This window comes from Apteryx mantelli, chromosome 30 (genome assembly GCF_036417845.1).
Source record: "Apteryx mantelli isolate bAptMan1 chromosome 30, bAptMan1.hap1, whole genome shotgun sequence".
Lineage (NCBI taxonomy): Eukaryota > Metazoa > Chordata > Aves > Apterygiformes > Apterygidae > Apteryx > Apteryx mantelli.
In genome coordinates this window covers 4,123,180-4,142,310 of record NC_090007.1, presented here as the reverse complement: position 1 = coordinate 4,142,310, position 19,131 = coordinate 4,123,180, and the positions used below count along the sequence as shown (strand labels likewise).

The following is a 19,131-nucleotide window of genomic DNA, read 5'->3' as shown; positions in this document are numbered from 1 at the left end:
CAAGCGTGGGTCACTTAGATTGCCCTGGCCTGCTCTAAGTTATTGAAAAAGACCTTCCATTCCTACAGGACCTCTGGATTCAGTACCCTACACAAACATCCAAGCATCCAGTGTGTGCAGGTGCAGAGTGAGCTGCTCTGTCTGATTTGGCTTAGGCAACCATACAGAAGTGGGCTTACTGCATAGGATCTGTTCCTGGCAGATCATCCCCCAAGTGAACTGGGTCTCGTCTTGCTCCACCCCCTCCAGGATGCCATGGTTTTCTTACCTGGTGCATCTCAGTCTCATTGACACTGCGTCGCTGCCGACCCCGCTTGGGGTAGCCATTTATCTTACACTCGTAGCAGGTTTCAGGGGAGAGCAGGTTGTCTTCATCCTCCTCTTGAGGGGCAGGAAGATAGGAACCTTTCCCAAAACCCAGGCCAGAAATACAGTGTCTGGTGGCAGAAGAACAGAGAGACTTAGCTCAGATTCGGGAGGGAAATCTTAGCATTGCCCTCACAGGATTCCCATGTGACACCAAGAAACACATGGGGAATCAGGCTCACATACAGGACAGAGCTTGTGCAGAGTGGCTTGTGTACAGCACCTGCCTGGAGGAGATCAGGCCACATCTTGTTTAATAAGGCAGTAGGTTTAATCTATCTGAACTCTGGACTTTAGATTAATCCTACATCTGCTACAATGTTAGCAGCTCCATTAACCATTAGTTTAGTGAAATGGAAGAGAAGATGGGCGTTAGCACGAGAATCCTGTGGTGGGGGAAGGAACAGGCTGGCAGTGGAGAAGCTGAGGACTCATGTGGGAATGGGAGCTAACTGGCTCTCCTGGTGTGTGTGTGGAAGTGTAAGCATACAGATGCAAAAGGCTGGGTTTGGTGCTGCCATCAGAGCAGGCATGAATGGGTTCACGTCCGTATTACATGCATTCCAGATGTGTGCCTGGTATCTGCCTGATGCAAAAGGCACCAGACAGTGACCTACTGGCTGCTTCTCTCACCCTTGTCCTGCTCGGAAGTAGCCTCCAGGACAGCCACACAAATAGCCGCCGTCTGTGTTGGAGCAACCATAACTGCAGGGGCTGCCACCTGCCGAGCATTCGTCCACATCCTGGCACCCACCAAAGGCCTGGTCGAAGTCGAAGCCAGATGGACAGACACACTTGAAGCTTCCCAGAGTGTTGTAGCAGGAAGCAGAGCCACAGGCAGTGGGGCTGGAACACTCATTTTCGTCTGCACCCAAAGAGAGCAGAACTGGTCAGAAAGTTACTGGAAGGGAATTCCTGTGCCACCGATCCTCCCTGCCCTGAAAGGCCAAGGAAACCGGCCTGTAGCCAGCACTGAGCTGAACGCTGGCAGCGGGCTTCCCTCTCCTGGTTCAGGAGGGAAGGGAGGCCACACACATGGGGCCTCATCCCATGCAGGACTGCCTTGATTTTCCAGGTGGTGTCAGGAGCAGCGGGAGCTCATCACTCTGCAGAGCAGCCTTCCATGAGCCCCTGCTGCACAGAGGGAGGCTGGCTGGCAGGTGTTTAAGTAGCGCAGAGCGTGGGAAACGGCAGGGGCACTGCCTCTGGACACAGGCACTGCCCTGACCCAGGCTGTCCCTGGGGCAGGGCAGGAAGCTCAGTGCTGGGTTTGCAGAGATGAACTCCCCAAGATCCAGTGCCCAGAGGTGGCTGTGCTGAATAGCTGGGGGTGGCTGGAGAAGGACTCAGTGGCTTTCCTACCCTCTACTGCCTGTACGTATAGCTACAGGATACAAGAGTTCCCTGTGCCCCAACCCACACTCACCCACACACTGGTTCCACTGGTAGTGCTGCACGTAGCCCTGTGGACAGCCACAGCGGTAGCCTCCGAGCACGTTCTGGCAGCCATGCTGGCAGCGATGGTTTCCATCACATTCATCCACGTCTGCAGCAACATAACACAGACAACAGTGAGACACCTTCTGTCTGTCCTGCAGGCAAGGCCAGGTGCACGGGGTCCATGTGCACATGGTGCATGCCTGGGGTCTAACATCCATGAGCCAGGGTACTCATGTGGGTGGCAGTTCTCCACTTAAATATGGCTCTGCAGCTTGGACTTGAATCACACCCTCAGCCCCAAGGTCCACCTACATCCCATTGCAGCCCCTGCTTGGATGCTTTTTGCTTTAAGGCCTGTCAGTCTGACTTAGACCATTATTAGATCTGTTCTGCCTCATACTATGTCTTGAACATAGACTTTTCTTTAGCATAGCACATGATAGGTTTCTCCTGACAGGAGATTTCCTGTGATGAGATACAGGCCCATTCCTTTCCCATCCTTGGCTGCCATGGTTGCATCACCAAGACCCCCATCTACTTGCTGACACTGGGCCAAGAGCCAGTGTGTCTCCAGGCTGGTCAGGGCAATCACCACTGACCTCTCCTCCACAATAAGGCTTCCCATTTGTGTTTCTGTTGTACCACAATGAGGAATAGTCCCTTCTTGGCTGGACTGAGCTGCCATAGAGACTGTGAGCGAACTAGGAACTTTCCCACATGGAGCATGTTTCTGTCAAAGCCCCAGAGGCAAAGACCCACCTTCACAATTGACACCAGAGCTGTCCAAGGAGAATCCTTTCTGGCATTCACAGTTGTAGCTGCCTGGTGTGTTCAGACACTGTCCTTTAGCTCCACACAGAGAGGGCTGAGCTGTGCACTCGTTATTGTCTGCAAAACACCACCAGCCAGCTATAAGCCCAATCCCAAGGATGTGGCTGTGTGCAGCTTTGCAGACAGCTACCTTGCAGCATGGTGCTTAGCAGACAGATGGGTCAGATGCACAACTCCAGGCTGACTGGAGAGGGGCAGGCAGGACTCGCTGGAGAGCTGCCAAGAGCTATGGCTGTACTCCAGAGCCAGAGTTGGGGGCTAAAAAGACTGCTGGGTTTGAGGCTAACCCATGGGCACCTTGCTGGCGCTGTCTAGCACTACTCACCGATGCAGGACGAGTGGTGCTGAGTGAACCCTGGTGGGCATTTACAGTTGAAACCTCCAATAATGTTCACGCACAGGAACTGGCAGTTGTGCTGCTTGGTGGAACATTCATCCAAATCTAAAGCAACAAGAACACGTGTCTCAGATTATCCTGCTGGCTTCGTGCTCTCAATCAGTGTACCACGTGCACACAGTGTACCTGTGTGCACATGGTACACTGTGATCCTGGGCAGACCAGGAGCTGACCTGGACTAGCCCCAAGAACACCACAAGTGAGGTGAAGAGAATCTCTTGCACAAGAATCACAAGCCCAGGGAGCCTCCCCTCACCTCAAGTGCTGATCATATGCAGGTATATTTGGAAGATGAGGAGATTTTTATCTGCCTTTCCTGTAAAACACTAATCCCAGACTCTCCTAGACTCCTAGGCCAGCCTACTCCTACCCTAATACATCAGCACTGTGAGAGCCGGGCAAAGCCCAGCCCTCCCCAGCCTGGCAGCTGCCAGGCAGCAGCCAGCACCAGGAGTAGTAGCCCTGAGAGTGTCTGACATGCCCAGCCCACATGTAGGAGACATGCTGGTTCAAGGTAATGGCTCCCGGAGCTCAGCTCAGCTTGGGAGATGCTGTGCAGAGTGTAGGAAAGGGTCAGGATTTTTTGGGGGGGGTGTTTTTGTTTGTTTTTTTTCTGATGAGACAGGTCTAAAGTGTCAGTAGAGGGATGAAACTCTGGCACATCAGTCCACAAAGGTCCAGCATTGCACCTTTTGGGGGGGTTTAGCCTGGACCTGTGGCTGAAAAAAAGTAGAGATAGTGAGCCCAGGGACCTGGCTTTTCTGGCACATGCTAATCAGGTGTCCCAGTTCCCACTGCAGCACACAGCCCCTGTCGTCAGAGATGAGGCAGGGTCTCTGCTGCCTCTCTGTCCCGGGTGAATACCTTTGCAGATCTTCCCATCTTCCTGCAGGATGTACCCTCGGGGGCAGGAGCACTGGTAGCTGCCCTCTGTGTTCTTGCAGATGAAGTTACATGGCTTGGGGGACTGGTTACACTCATCCAAATCTAGACTCGAGACACAGAACACATCAGCATTCAGAGGCTGTGCTGCTGGGCTGGGCCGTTTCCTCCCATGGGGCCATTCAGGCTAGCAAGGGGCTCCTGCATACAAGGTGACCCAGGTTTCGCAGCCCCATGTATCTAAGCTGTTGTGTGGCTGTCACATGGGTCCTGGCACTCACTTCCGCAGACCAATGCACCTTTTCCACTCTCCAGGAAGAAGGTGAACAGAGACAGGGGCTTGGAGGAAGCACCCCCGTTTAAGTCAGCACAACCAATCTATGGGATCTACTGCAGGAAAACAGCTGAATTGCCTCCCTGCTCAGACCTGGAACATGGTAGATCTGAGTGACACCTTGCCCAGCCCCTTCCTGGCTGAAGACATGGGTAGATGCTCCTCCTGAGTACTGGTGACATCAAGGATGGGGCCAGCCCTGTGGGCTATGTGTCACCACTGCCTAGAAGGGAGTAGCAGTCATGGTTTGGCAGGAGGTGACACAAGGATGCTGTTGCCAAAATGGATGCCTCTCCATGACTATGGCAAAGCCCATCACTGTAAGCCAGGATGGAGCTACTTCCTGGCTTGGTGCTCAAGGTCATATCTGTCCTCCTAATAGGCACAGGCCTTGGCCCCTGGGAGCCAAGGCTTCTTTCCCACTCTCTGTCTGGGGGACACAACTGCTAGCATGGACCTGAACACCATCTCAGTACTGGAAGTGTGACACATCCTCAGCTCCTTCAGTACCTCCCCATATGCCTGCTGCTGTGATTCCAGGGGTGCCTTTTATGTCAACACCTGAATTCCCAAAGTGACACTCAGGGGGGCTAGGACCAACTGCCCTGCCAATGAAGGGTTTGGCTGCTCACAGACTTTGATCTCTGGATCCCAGTCCTCAGCAGTCCCTGTGACCTCAAGACTGTCTTCTGGGGACAGAGGGAGGAGAAGACAAGGAGCTTTGGGGTTTAAAGAGTTAAACAGCATTGAGGGATGACTTTGATGTATTGTAGGCCTTGTAGCGGGCAAAGTGCTCAGAATCTTGCCATGGATGGGCAGGACAGTACGGACAGTGGTGGAGGGCCAGCCCCAGGTGTGAGCCACAAGACCTTCTCTCTGCATGCTGAAAGGTAGGGGCAGATGGAGGTGGGTTGCTACCAAGGGCAGGGCTGTCCAAAGAAGTAGGATTCTTCCTGACTCACCAACACAGGCTGTGCCTGTGATATCTGCGGTGTAGCCCAGCCTGCAATGGCAGCGGAAGGAGCCAATGCTGTTGATACACTGCCCATTCTTGCAGAGGTTGGGCAGTACCTTGCACTCGTCGATATCTGTGGGGAGGAAGGGAAGGACCTGTAAGTACCAGTGCTGCCCCTACCCCCACACCCCCATGCAAGGGTAGCTCAGATCCTCCCTGGGTGCCAGGGACTAGATTCAGGGAGTTATAGGATCATGTCCCAGAGGCTTCTTGCCTACTCCAGGCACTGTGTAGGCCTGTTACTGTCAGTGCCCAGGCAAATTTTGCCTGTCCCCACATCTCTGCTTCCTTCCCTTTACACTGAAGGTGATTTGGGGCCCAGCTCACCTCGCCCATCAGTGGAGTACCCTGGCCCATGAGGACACATCTTCTTGTACTGGGTGGTTCCGGGAAGGGGGCAGAGCTCACACTGGGGGCCCCAGCTGCGCCCACTGTTGCAGCAGCACTCAGACTTGGTGACCAGGTTACGGTTGGTGGAGGACATCTGGCACATCGTCTGCAGTACTTCAGTGAAACAGAATCCCTGGCGGGTGTCTGGACAGAGAGAGTGAGGGGAGAAGTTCAGGATCTGAGACAGTGCCAGCACCAGGCATGATGGGGCAGCTAGTGCAACCTGTGCCAATTTCAGCATTGAGGCTGTGGATTGGATGATGCTGAAGGCAAAGGTGACGTCCCAGCAGTCCTGCCTAGCCCTGCATTGATCTCCTGGGACCATCCAGGCACTCCTTACAGGCTCCCCTCGGTTGAATATGAACAACAAAACTGTCCATGAAAGCAACCCAGAACTGCACACTTCCAACATGCTCTGCTCATCTCTGCTCTTTTCTCCTGTCCCCACAGCTTAGTGAACCCGTGTTTCAACATTTCCAAATCTTCTCTTGGTAAACTCCCCTCAGAAATCCAGGAACACCTGACAAGCACCTCCTGCTGCTAAAGAGAGCCTGCTTGGACCTACCAGGAGCTGGTAATTACCAATACACTCTGTGCCAGAGGGGCTGACTTCAAAACCTTCATTGCAGTCGCAGCGGTAACTTCCCACTGTGTTGATGCAGCGGCCGTTAGGGCAGATACCAGGCTTGGTACGACATTCATTCTCATCTAGGAAGGAAGGAGCCACAAAGAGCTGCAGTGAGGCATGGGACAAATTTCACCTTTCCATAAGTCCCCATGATTCCACTGAGTCTGAAACACCCTCACAGTGTCCTGGAGAAATACTCCCACATACTCAGATAGCTGTAAAACCCATCCACGTGCCCTGGGCCTCCCCCTAGCCAGGGTAGCTGAGTGCCTGGCTTCCCTGGTTTGCACCAGATGCCAGTAGTCGAGCCACAGGGCTAGGAGTGGAGCTGGGCCAGCTCTGCATTCCTTCTGTGCCTAATACCGTGCAGGTCTGGGCTGGCCAGAAATGCCCCTTCCAAAGGCAGCTCAGAGAAAGCACACATGGCATAACACAGTGTCATCCTGTGCTGGCACTGTGTGGGTCCAACACACAGAAATGAGCCAATATTTTAGGTGTACAGGCATCTAGTGGAGCATACAGGAAGTTCTGACCCATGGGAAACCCCAGAAAGTTGTTTGACAGAAAGATATACAAAAACAGCTACGTGGACAATGCCTAGAAGAGGATGGTCTCGAGCTCTACTGGAAACCCCTTCCAGCCTGGTCCTTGGTACCTGTGCAGCCCTCTCCATCAGGCCTGCGTTGCATCCCTGGGGGGCAGATGCACATGAAGGTGCCAATGAGATTCTTGCACAGCATCCCTCGAGACTCACAGTCGTGCAGTCCCTCTGCACACTCATCCAGATCTGCAACCAAGAACCTCATGAGACTGAGTTCAACCTGCCAGCTCTGCACCATTGTAGGAGTGGCTCAAACCTGCACCGATTTGCCAGTCCCCATTGCCTTGGTGCAGGCTGGCAAGATACACACACCACACACCATAGATACCAGGGTAGGTGGGAGAGTGGGCGCAAACTGAGAGATGCCAGCTGAGAATTCTCGCATTTTCTCTGTACAGCACCAGAGACTGGCTAAGTGCAGGGGCCTGCGGAGGGTGTGGGAGCTGCAGAAGGGGGATTTTACCTTTGCACATTCTTCTGTCTTCTCGGAGGGCATATCCAGATGGGCAGGTGCACTCATAGGAGCCAAAGGTGTTGATGCAGCGGAAAGCACAGAGCAGGGGATTCAGTGCACACTCATTGATATCTGGGAGGCAGGAGAGAGGAAGAGTTTGAGTCCATGCTCTGGACAGTGTCAGCTGGATATTGATGGTGGTGAACCTCCCCAGGACAGACTGCCCCCTAAGCACCCATCTCATGAAAGCCTTGTGTGTTCCACAAAGGCCTTCTGTCATGGTCTTCAGTTGCAGAGGGACAGACACCTGGTGTCTGAGCAACTTGGACGGGGACAGGGTCCTGGCATCTTGGTGAGGCAGCTGCTGTATTCAAGCAGGGCTCCAGCACCCCACTGGGCTCCAGCCTCAGAGGAAGTCAAAGGAGACCTGCTTCAATGTGCATCCTCACGTGGAGAGGAGCCCCAGCCAGCACTTTCGCACTGTCATTTGGAAGCTGACCTGACTGCTGCTCACTCCAGCAGTGACCCAGTGGGGTCACACATGTAGCTTGGACGTGGCTGTGGTTTGCTGGCACAATGACCCAATTTGTGTACAGGAGGCAGGTGGATGAAGGACCCTGTGGAAACTACTGCCACTCTCAGAGCTTGACACAGACTTACCAAAGAGGCTAAGGTACCTGCTGGCTCCAGGGGGAGCCTGCAGGTAGGCAAGAATTTAGAGAGAGAGACAGGGGACTGAAAGAACCATTTGGCAAGTAGAAAAACCCTGTAATGAACAAGTCAGGAGGGATCCCCCACATATCTGCTCCACATTCTTCCATGTGTCACTAACCACTTCCCAGCCCCAATTAACCTTAGACTAGAAGAACACAGTTGCAGTGCATCCAAGGTGAACTGGGGAGACTCATATCACTTAGTGCTCAGATCTCTGCTCTAGCTGGGGATTTCCTAGATGAAATTCCCATCTTGTGTGACAAAAGAAGCAAAAAACATTTCAGTGGTCCCTGCCAGTGTGGTAGTGGGAGATATCATCCCAGACGTCCAGCCAGTCCAGCACTAAAAGTCTGAGCAAAACCCATCAGCTAGGGAGTGTGCGGGTTTCAGAGGTCTGAGCCCTCATGCCCATGGTGACAACAGGATGCAGGTTCTCACAGCCCCTGTATAGCCTGCTCCCCACTGTCTGCTGGAATAGAAAGCCCAAGGGCTCCTCCCAAACAGCCCAAACTCTTCAGATCCTTTTGGAGTCTCCAATCCAGACAGAAGCAATGAAAAATGGCCTTGGTAAGTGAAAGAATCCAGAATCCCAACCCAGCTGGGCAAGCACTGTCCAAGCCAAGGGAGACAGGGGAAGGCAGATAGGGGTTTGCTCAGTCTCTCCCACCTCTCACCGAGGTGCTGTCTGGTTATCAGCATGCGATAGGGGTGAAGGGGTAGCCCTACAGCAGCGTTACCTTCACACGTCATCATGGGACCTGGCTCAAAGCCCTCATCACAGGCACACTCGAAGCCTCCCACCACGTTGGTGCAGGTCCCATTCCCACAGGGGTTGCCAATGGAGCACTCGTCTGTATCTGGGGGAAGCCAATACTATGTTAGATGGATGGGTTAGACAGGAAAGCTGCAGCCTGGTCTCTACTTGCAGCCAGGGAATTCAAACAGCCCTAGCAAGCCAGGGAGAGGGAGGAAGGAAGATTCAAGCAAAAATTCCCTCTCACACATATACACACACAGAGTGATAAACCTTGACATAACGAGGAGAAAATCAACTCAGCTGGAGCAAAAGGGAGCAGGTGCTGACCATGGAGACCCTTACCCACACAGTTGACACCCGTGTAGTCCAGGTTGTATCCGAAGGGGCACTCACAGCGGAAGGAGCCGTCAGTATTAATGCAGGCCCCGTTTATGCAGACACCCAGGTTCTCTGAGCATTCATTCACATCTAGAGGGGAAGACGAGGCAATGAAACCTCTTGTGAGAACATGGCCACAAAGATCCCTGACCTCTCAGGACAGGCCTTGCAACCCCAGAGCCTCTCTGTCTAGAACTGATGGCTTCAACCAGGGCTGAGGCGGGCAGCTGGGGACCAAGAGCCTGAGAGGGCACCCAGTCCCACATCCCTCCTCTTCTGCAACAGGGATTTAACCCTATGATCCAGACAGCCTGAGCTTGGTTGTTTCTAGGTTGATGCCTCCCCCAACCTTCCAGGGCACATTTCTCCTCTTCCCTAGATCAGATCTTACCTTCTCGGGTATCACCTGGGCCTGGGATGGCCCCATGGCCATATGGGCACAACTCCTGGAAGGCAACTGGAAAAAAGGAGAGAAGTAAGATGTGCTTAGAAGTGCTTCCATTCCCAGCAGCTGAAATGTGATTTTGAGGCCTCTAGGGCATGACTGAGAGCTTGACAGCTCATTGCACTTGAGAGTCCACAAAAACTCGGCTGGGGGGGAAACACTTGCACCTCTCTTACATCTGGAGATACTGAGGTGTTTTTGCTTTCCAAAGCCCTGCAGAGACCTGAGAACAGATCCAAAGCAGAACTAATCAATCTGCTTCCCGAGAGCCTGGCCATAGTTGCTGGAGACCCAGGGATACTGTAATCCAGTGAGAGGCACTAAGTTTCAGGGAAGTATTCCTCAGAGGGAAGGACCCACTTTGCTGGGCAGCTTGCATGGCTGTACATCTTTCCCACGCTCTGCACCAGGTTGGAGGCACACACACAGCCATCTCCTCCTTGGAGCTGGGGCCCAGCACACCTACCATTTCCCTCCTGTGGGCACAGCTCACAGGGATCTCCCCAGCCTTCTCCTGGCATCTTGCTGCAGCAGCACCGGGCCTTGGTGGTGTTGAAGGCCTTGGGGACAGAGCACTTCCCATTGTCAAAGCGAGTGAAGCAGAAGCTCTGGCGAGTATCTGTGGGAGTATAGGGAAATGCACAAGGCAACCATCCAGGGTAGTTGTGGACACCCAGGTGTCCCACTATGACCCTTCAGCCTGAGGAAGGCACCTCCTCCTCCAGAGGCTTGTGCCTTGGATAGCTCTGTGAGGAGGTGACACTGGCCTGGAGGAAGGGAGCAGCCCACCCACTCCTGTGTTCTGGCACAAAAACGTCAGTTGTCCTGGAGCAGTGCAGGAACTGCTGGAAAACCAGGATATTTTAACATCCCAGGCCCACTGACACTCTCTCTGCCTTGGGCATACTCCTAGGGGGGTCACAGCAGGTAGCTGTGGTACTGTTGTCAGCTCCCACTCCTGCTCCATCCATAGTGGTTGGCTTTGCCATGGGTCCTGCATGCCCACAGGCCTGTGGGCAGAGCTGTACTCACCGAAACACCGTCGGCCATTATCAGACAGCACGAAGCCAGGAGGGCAGACACACTGAAAGCTGCCAGGGGTGTTGGTGCATGTCCCGAATAGGCAGATGTTGGGCTCCTCTTCACACTCGTTGATATCTGGGAGCAACATGGACGTGTTACTTGCAGAGCAGCCAAAGGTCATTCCTTTTTCCATTGCATCAAGCCAGCTGAGTTTGTGATGCCTGGTGAACTTTGATGCCTGCAGGACGTCACCTCTCTGGGGGACAGGAAGCCTGGCCTTAACCCTTAACCCACCCCCAGGGCAAATGGGATAATGAAGAAGCAAGGGCTCAGCAAAACCACTGAGCCTCCACTGTCCTGGGAGCAGGCTCTCCATTGCTCTGGGGGCAATTGCTTTCAAGAGGACCTTTGGGGGTGGTAACACACTCCCCATCCTACCCAGGAAGAATGTGGTTGTTCTGGGAATAGAGCAAGCACATGCTGAGCTAGAAATGGAAGAAGCAGAGAGCCAACATTACCAATGCAGTTGTCGTTCTGCACCTCGTACCCGGGGGGGCAGATACAGCGGAAGGAGCCCTCTAGGTTCTGACAGGTCCCCGGAGAGCAGGTCCCGGGCAGGCTCACACACTCATTGATGTCTGCAGAGGAGGGGAAATGACCAGTGAAGGTATCTGATGTGCTCAGCTCTGAGGACTTTGGTGCAGGGTGCCTTGCTGCATCAGGCCCTACCTGGGCACACTGCTTTGCCCAGAAGACCCAAGGGGAAGCAGATGAGGCACTTTCCAGGATGCCCTACCTCGTGTGCCTTGGGGACAAGGACTCAGCCCTGCAGGACCTGGTGCTGCAGGAGGCAGTGTGATGGACACAAGTAACCTGGGCACAATGTGCCTGTTTGCCACAGCAGCCCCAGAGGCTGCACACAGCACTGGCACTGTTTCAAGAAGAGCCTGTCCTGCCTGTAGGGCAGTTACCAAGGCATCCCTGGTACAATTCTGCATGCTTCAGAGACACAGACAGGACAACCTTTGTCCTCACTGCCTGCAGGTCTCAGCATATGGAACGGGACTGGCATGACTGTTCCTTGCATTGTGGAAAGTGAGATGTAGGCATGGTGGGGGCCCAGTCCAGCTTTCCACAGGCAGCCAAATGACAAGGTGTTGGCTCTGCAGAGCTTGGGGCCCTGTGAGTGGCTCTGCAGAGTCCATTGCTCAGTTGTCTCTGATGGGGATATTTTTAGAAGGACTAGCCTTGGACCAGGCCTTGCACACTGCCAGCTGTGCAGCTAGAAAACACACACCTTGACTCACTGAGAAGGGCCACCCTGCTCCCCAGACACTCACCCACACAGTTCTTCCCATCAGGGGTCCGGTCATACCCCTCTTGGCACAGGCACTGGAAGGAGCCGATGCTGTTTATACACTGGCCATTTCGACACACCTGCCCCACCAGGGACGAACACTCATCAATGTCTGCGGAAAGGAAATGATAAGCACAGCGGGAAGAGACATGCACAGCATATGAGGAACAGCGTGCTGCCTTAACCACCCCTACACCCCTGACTGGTGACACCTACAACTCCCCCCACAGCCACTGCCATGTAACACCCAGCGGTCACTCCTACAACTGGTGCCATGTGGCACCCTGTGCTCACCCCCTGCACGCCACTGTGTGACACCCAGTAAATGCCCCACGGCTGTTGCCATGTCAGGACACCAGTCAGTTATCTGCGTGGACAGGGCTGCATGTGACTCACCCATGCAGTCATTATTGTGTGTAAGCTCAAAGCCAGGGAAGCAGAGGCAGTTATAGGAGCCAACTGTGTTCTTGCAGGTTCCATTTCCACAGGGCTGTCGGTCACACTCATCAATATCTGCAGAGAAAATCATCACAGCTGACTGAGGGGCTGAATGAGCTGAGAGTCACTGGTTTGGGTGTGCAAACAAGGTCCAAGCAGCTGCACAACACCCCTTTGGCTCGCAGGAGCAGCCTGGGCCAAGAGGACACAATGGTCCTGCCCTTGGCTGTCCTTGGCGCTAGCCAGAAGGTGTGGGAGAGAGTTCACATCCATCCTGACATGTGATTCACTCAGCAGGGCACCACAAGGCTCTGGCAGTCATACTGACCCATACACATGGTCTGCTCCCCCGTGGCCTTGAACCCGTTGTGACAGATACAGATGTAGCTCCCTTCAGTGTCAACACAGTCCCCATGGCTGCAGACATTGGGGATCTCCTGGCATTCATTGCGACCTAAAACAAAGCAAGGTGGACACTAGTGAGCAGAAAAGATGGACCAAACAGGAAAAGTCAAGGCACTGGCCTCCTCTAGACCCCTGCTTGCTGGTAGGGAGCTGTGGCTGTGAGCAGCAGCACAGAGGGACTGGGTCTCAGTTTTCTGAAAGGTGGTTTCATAGACACCAAGCAAGAGGACTTATGAGCTCCCATTTCTAAAACAGTAAATTTCATTGCAGAAAATGGCCTGAGAGTGTGGCCCTGGAAAGTTCAATTTGCTTCCTGGTTTGCCTTCTTCAAATAAAATAGAGCTACAATTAATTGTTCTTCTAATCTGTCATTTTAGCCAGTTGTGTGTTTCTGCTAGGTCTGATTCAGAAACTGCGAGTTCCTCACTGAGGGAGAAACACTAGCTGGACAGACCCATCCCAGGGCCAGGAGAAGAGGTGCTGCTTCCAGGGCTGCCTTTGTTCACCATGGGTTCAAGGCTGATGTTGAGGTTTATGATTTGCACTCTGCCTGAGTCGATTCAGCCAGCTGGTGGGAAGAAAAGGGGTTGAGATTTGCTACTGTGTAACTGGTAGGCTCTTTCCTCCAAGGAACTCCATCACTGAAAATGGGGAAATGGATAAATCAGTCCCTCAGTTTGCATAGACAGCGTGTGAAAATATAAAGGACAGCTCCTTTTCCAAGCTGAGTTTTGTGACATACCTTGCAGTTCTGAGTGAGGAGAGCGCGCCTGTACCGGCACCTAAGCTGGCTTAGCTCTCTACAGCCTAGACCATAGAATCAACCACAGCAATGCACAAGGGGCCCAGGCCAACCTGCCAGTGACTGCAGGACAAGGGAGAGCACTGAGATTGCCTGGCATCAGTTCAGCATCCTGGGCACAACATTTAAACCGATGTGCCCTTTAGATGCCAAACTAAAGCTACATGTCACAGTGACCTTTCCTCATCTCTCAGGGGTTCATAGTCCCTGGAAACTGTTCCATAAGTATAGGTATCCATAAGCACAGTCCAGCTACGTCATGGTCCCCAGGCTTGACAAAGGACCAAGAACCCACACATGGGACTGGCATGTCCTTCGTCCTGTCCTTCCTTGAGTGCACACAGGGTGGTCTGCAAAACCAGCCGAAGAGCCTAGGCAGGCTCTTCTGTCAGCGCCTCCCACATGTGTCTCTGGAATAGGTAGTGAACAGCTGCCATCTTACCCACGCAGGCTCCACTAGGCGACAGCTTGTATCCAGTTGAGCATTCGCACCTGTAACTGCCTGGGATGTTGATGCAGTCAGCATTGCGCTGGCAGAGGTTCTCCCCACTGCTGCATTCATCGATGTCTGTGGGAGAAGAGAAGCAAAACCTTGACTGTACAGAGTGTTAAGCCATCACCAGGCACCCTGCTGATAGGACTGGAGTGGCTCACTGGAGTCAAATCAATTTTAACCACTGTTTTGTTCCAACGAGGGTCAATTCTAATCACTTTTTCTATTGTTTTACCATAAAGTGATGCATTTTAAGTACAACTCAAATCTTTTAAACACTCAAATCTAGTAATTTTTTCTTAAAAAAAAAAAAAAAGCAAGGGAAGGAAACCAGACAGGAACATTCAGGAAAAGCAGCAGTATTTGTCCACCCCTTGATGGTGAAAATGAAGAGACTTTCAAGAACGCTAAGAACATGTGGACTCGGTGCACGTCTACTGACAGCCCTGACCCTGATGCCCCATGAGGTGGGGAGGTGTTGGTGCCGTGCTGAGACTCCCCCACCTTGGCAGCACCGCCCTGGCTTCCCCATTACCTTCACAGATGAGAAGGATGTTGTTGTAGCTGAATCCAATGGGGCACTCGCACCGGAAGCTGCCGATCTGGTTGATGCAGACACCGTTCGTGCAGATAGCAGGGATCTCACTGCACTCATCAATATCTGCGCACAACAACATCTCTGTCAGCATCCCAGGAAGGGAGAAGGGAGGAAAGAATCCCCCATAGCTGGACAACTGCTGTCTTGGCTAACTCTAGAAAGAACTCTAAAAGGAAATGGCCCCCAGAGGGACTAGTTGTACTCACCAATTGGCTTCCCTGTGTGAATGTCGATGATAAAGCCGGGAGCCTGGTTCCCACACAGGATCTGGTACTCCGCTGGAAGGGGAACACCAAGGTCACGCCCAGCAGGCAGGCAGAGTGGGATGCAGCAAGGGATGAGAGGGAGAGCAGCCAGCTACGGCTGGACCCAGCAGTGAGATGAGGTGACAGGCAGGAAGGTATGTGCACTGTGCTCAGCGAGGTATCTCAGGGGACATATGGGGAACTTCAGACCACACATGCACTGTGGTGCATAAAGTATACACACGCATACACTGTGTGGCAATAGACACACACACACACACACACACACACACACAGAAAAGGACATGCAAACATGACCTCTGCATGCCTCTCCTGCAGGTACACACTCATTCCTCCACACTGCAAACAACACACAGACCGTGCTCCCCACTGCATTACAGGCACACAGACATCTCCACCCTATGCTCAGCCTGCCTACACGGCCCAGACTCACTGCATGCCCACAAGCAGCCTCACCAAATCTTGCACACCGTCTCCCCTCTGCTGATACTCACCCAGTCACCTGTGTCCTTCCAGCACAAGACACTGTGCAAAGCTGTGTGTCCCTGTAGCATTCACACCCATAGGAATTGCCTGCTGGATGTGATGCTCTCCCTTATCCCCCACTATTGTGTATGAGAAACAGTGCCTGTGCCTCGAAGTGCACAGATTGACCAGAAAATAGAGGAGGCAGCCATGATCTCAAGATGCCTTTCCAGGAGGGCTGACTTACGGCTGGCTGGCGTGGGGCAGGGCTCACACGGCTTGTTCCAGGCCTTGCCAATGTTGTAGGAGCAGCAACACATCTTCTTCGTCATGTTGAAGGAGAGCTCGTTCTCACATGTGTCGTTGTAGTTGCGATAGCACACGCTCTTCCTCATGTCTGCAAAGGCAGCCCAGACACTGTCTTGTGCCAGCCCTGGGAATGGGAGCTGCCAGCTCCAACATGTTCATCGCCTGGGAGATGCCAGACTGCCCGGTCCTGGTGCCCAGGGACTGTAGTTAACATACAGGCCCTTCACGGGAAGCCCAGAATAGCATCTGCAGATATGGGCTGAAGCCCAGCTGCCCTGCTCCAGTGACAACCTTGGGCCCTGGCCCATAGCAGGCAGCAGCAATACACAAGCTCTGCTGGATGCTCTTGCCACCCCATGCCAGCTGTTCTCCCTGTAACTGGTGATGGGGCAAACATCAGCCTCACTGGCATAGGCAGCATGCACAGCATAGGAGCAGGGAGGCAGTGAGGTACCTGGTGAACCCAGGAGTCCTGAATCCCAGCTTCCTGCTGGGTGGATCCCTTTTCCCACTTCTTCCACTCAGCCACATTGCCCTTAACATGCTGCCCACAGTATGATCTGGTGGCTCTGAACAGCCAGGGCGCTGCCAGGCCCCCTGCCCCAGATTCGGACAACGGCATACCCATGCAGTTATTTCCACCGTTGACTTGCATGTATTCAGGTGGGCACACGCAGGTGTAGTTGCCAAGGGTGTTGTAGCAGGTCCCAGGGCCGCAGATTCCGATGTGAGCGGAGCACTCATCAATATCTGCCAAAAAGAGGAAAACAGGTCAGAGCACTGGGCCTGACATGAGGTGGGGGACAGACTTGTCAAACGGTCTGGCACAGGGCACATGCAGCGGTGCATAGGGACCAGGCTGCCCTGGTATTGGGAAGGCATGGAGGCACAGGATTCTCGATGAGGATGGGAAGTCTGGAAGAGAAAGGGGAAGGGATTCTGCCAAACCCTTCCTACAGGGCAAAGGGAAGTCCCTACCCAGCCCAGACACAAGCACAGCTGTTAGCACACACACACCACATGCACACACACACACACAGAGGCTTCCACGCACCAGGCATGCACCCACACGTAGGCACCATAGCGCAGCTACCTTCACAGATGCGTGTGTCCTCATTGAGGTAATAGCCAAGCGGGCACTCGCACTGGAAGCTGCCGAAAGTGTTCACGCAGTTGCCCCCCTGGCAGAGGCCTGGCAGCTCCTGGCACTCGTCGATATCTGAGAAGGGAGAACGGCTGGGAAGTGCTCGCTGCCCAGAGACCTGGCAGACCAGACCGGGCAGCAGCCTCACCCCAGGACACCCAGTATGTCAAACCCACCACCTCCAGGCTCTGTTAGCATCTGAGCTGCTTGGCCAGGTGGCCAGAGCATGTCAGAGGAGGGCACACACTCACTGTGTGCCATGGCATGGGCAGCAGTTCTGCACACGGCCAACCAGCCCAGGGCCGGGGCAGACGGTGCCCACAGCAGGTCTGGGCTCTCCTGGCACTTGAGTCCCTGGAGACAAGGCATGGGGGAGCCAGCTCTCCTTACCTTCCAGGATGACTGTGATAGGGTTGGGCCGGAAACCTTCTCCTCCAGGGCATAGGGTTTTGTACTCAGCTGTGGAAAGAGTCAGTCAGGGGGATCCTGAGCCATGCTGGGCCTCCATGAAACAGGGCAAGGAGGGAGAAACCCAGAAGAAATGTTCCATGGATGCAGTGACACTGGTCCAGATGCAGCAGCCTGACTCCTGTCACACCCCAAGCCGACTTAGCCCCCCTCCCTCCACTTGCCCACCCCTGAACAAGGCTATCCCATGCCCTCCCCCAGCACATTGTGACTGGGAATGAAGGATCCCACCCTGGACACCCAGGTACAACGGGCCTCCCCTCCCCCATCCCACCCCACCTTTCTCCTGACCTGGCCTATCTGTCTTGCCCTGCGCTGACATAGCATGACCTGGTCCTTCTCTCCTTCCTCAGCTTCTTTTGCTTCATCCAAGTGATAATGCCAACCTGACACTCAACCCAGGCACACACATATCCTTACCAGGGACCTCTAGTCTGAGATGAAAAGCCACTGGTACTTGGCCCCTACTCTCCCCTCTGCTCTACGCTGCCCATGGGTTGCCCATGCCCAAATTCGCCCCAGATGTTTTCCCAACTCACTTGTGTTGGCTGGAGGACAAAGCTCACAGGGATTTCCCCATGCACGACCCAGCGAGCAGCAGCAGGATGCCCGAGTGACCCCAACTCCAATTTCTGCACTGCAGGAGATCCCTCCATCTCCTCGATCCTGGGTGTCCAGGAAGCAGTTCCCGACACGGGTGTCTGCACAAAGACAGCAGTGGGTGAGCAAAGCTTCTCCAGCAGATACCAGTGGGCAGAGAAGGAATGAACAGCACTATTGCCCTGAGGAGCAGAGAGAGAGGTAAGGCCCCGGTCCTGTCCCGTAGGTCCACACTGTCATCTGCAGGAAACCTGTGTTGCAGTAAACAACGTCCAGACTGTCCTTGCAGCGTGTGACTGGGATTCCTTCAAGAATGATATTTGGCCAGCTTTCCTGGTATAGGCCACGCTATGTCATGCAGGGGACATAACATGGTGGCCTGTCTTCAGTGTGACAAAGGAGCATGACCCAAAAACTGCCTCCAGTGACCCAGAGCCTTTCAAGAAACAAAGACTTAAGACTAGCTCTAGAATTGCCCAGAGACCTCTTCATGGTCCCATCTCCACTGATGAGTTTTCCCTCCTTAAAGTGTCACTTTGCACCAGCACTTCACTACCTCTGTGGCTCAATCTTCACAGGAGGTGGGTACCCTTCTTCTGATACAGGGCTAAACCTATCATGAACAGCCCAGTGTTAGGGAGGGCTGGTTGAGTTCAGCCACCCCAGCCTCTGGCAGTGGCCAGCTCTGGTTGTGTAGGCCTAACAAAAAGGATCACCAAGCTCTGGGATGGAGGATGTGCTTTCCACATGGGTCGCCACTCACCCACACAGCCCACACCAGTGGGATTCAGCTCGAAGTCTTGTGGACAGTTGCAGAGGTAGCTGCCAGGGGTGTTGACACACAGGCCATTGATGCAATTCACAGGGTCTGCACACTCGTTGATGTCTGAAAAGATGGAAAGATGAAGATTCAGGGCCTGTGGATGGTTGCCACAAAAATCATAGCCCTAACCCTGTACACACAGGGTTGCTCTGTACACACACAGGTTGTCTGCCCATAGCCATGGTATTTCTAATGCTCTTCATGAGACGGCAGGCAGAATTCTCTTAGAAACAAAGCCTGCCTTGCCCTGCCCTGCCCTGCCTTACCTTGTCCTGCCTCACCTACCTTGACCAGGCTCAGAAGGAAGG

General features: G+C 53.7%; 1 protein-coding gene across 1 annotated transcript in view; it reads right to left on the bottom strand.

The window, feature by feature from the left end:
- The window catches only part of FBN3 (fibrillin 3), a 111,382-nt gene that overhangs the window by 3,137 nt on the left and 89,114 nt on the right, over nucleotides 1-19,131 (bottom strand). Inside the window, exons 36-64 of the mRNA XM_067312582.1 lie at nucleotides 18,764-18,886; nucleotides 17,940-18,101; nucleotides 17,323-17,391; nucleotides 16,882-17,007; nucleotides 16,413-16,538; nucleotides 15,727-15,876; nucleotides 14,955-15,026; nucleotides 14,686-14,811; nucleotides 14,100-14,225; nucleotides 12,779-12,904; nucleotides 12,409-12,525; nucleotides 11,996-12,124; nucleotides 11,174-11,293; nucleotides 10,665-10,790; nucleotides 10,099-10,251; nucleotides 9,579-9,644; nucleotides 9,152-9,277; nucleotides 8,790-8,909; nucleotides 7,348-7,470; nucleotides 6,939-7,070; nucleotides 6,238-6,363; nucleotides 5,593-5,799; nucleotides 5,213-5,338; nucleotides 3,899-4,021; nucleotides 2,963-3,079; nucleotides 2,566-2,694; nucleotides 1,793-1,912; nucleotides 1,000-1,231; nucleotides 269-437 (exon numbers count right to left, since the gene is read on the bottom strand). Of these exons, the coding sequence (XP_067168683.1) occupies nucleotides 269-437; nucleotides 1,000-1,231; nucleotides 1,793-1,912; nucleotides 2,566-2,694; nucleotides 2,963-3,079; nucleotides 3,899-4,021; nucleotides 5,213-5,338; nucleotides 5,593-5,799; nucleotides 6,238-6,363; nucleotides 6,939-7,070; nucleotides 7,348-7,470; nucleotides 8,790-8,909; nucleotides 9,152-9,277; nucleotides 9,579-9,644; nucleotides 10,099-10,251; nucleotides 10,665-10,790; nucleotides 11,174-11,293; nucleotides 11,996-12,124; nucleotides 12,409-12,525; nucleotides 12,779-12,904; nucleotides 14,100-14,225; nucleotides 14,686-14,811; nucleotides 14,955-15,026; nucleotides 15,727-15,876; nucleotides 16,413-16,538; nucleotides 16,882-17,007; nucleotides 17,323-17,391; nucleotides 17,940-18,101; nucleotides 18,764-18,886 (3,767 nt within the window). The remainder of the gene's footprint in view (nucleotides 1-268; nucleotides 438-999; nucleotides 1,232-1,792; nucleotides 1,913-2,565; nucleotides 2,695-2,962; nucleotides 3,080-3,898; nucleotides 4,022-5,212; nucleotides 5,339-5,592; nucleotides 5,800-6,237; nucleotides 6,364-6,938; nucleotides 7,071-7,347; nucleotides 7,471-8,789; nucleotides 8,910-9,151; nucleotides 9,278-9,578; nucleotides 9,645-10,098; nucleotides 10,252-10,664; nucleotides 10,791-11,173; nucleotides 11,294-11,995; nucleotides 12,125-12,408; nucleotides 12,526-12,778; nucleotides 12,905-14,099; nucleotides 14,226-14,685; nucleotides 14,812-14,954; nucleotides 15,027-15,726; nucleotides 15,877-16,412; nucleotides 16,539-16,881; nucleotides 17,008-17,322; nucleotides 17,392-17,939; nucleotides 18,102-18,763; nucleotides 18,887-19,131) is intronic.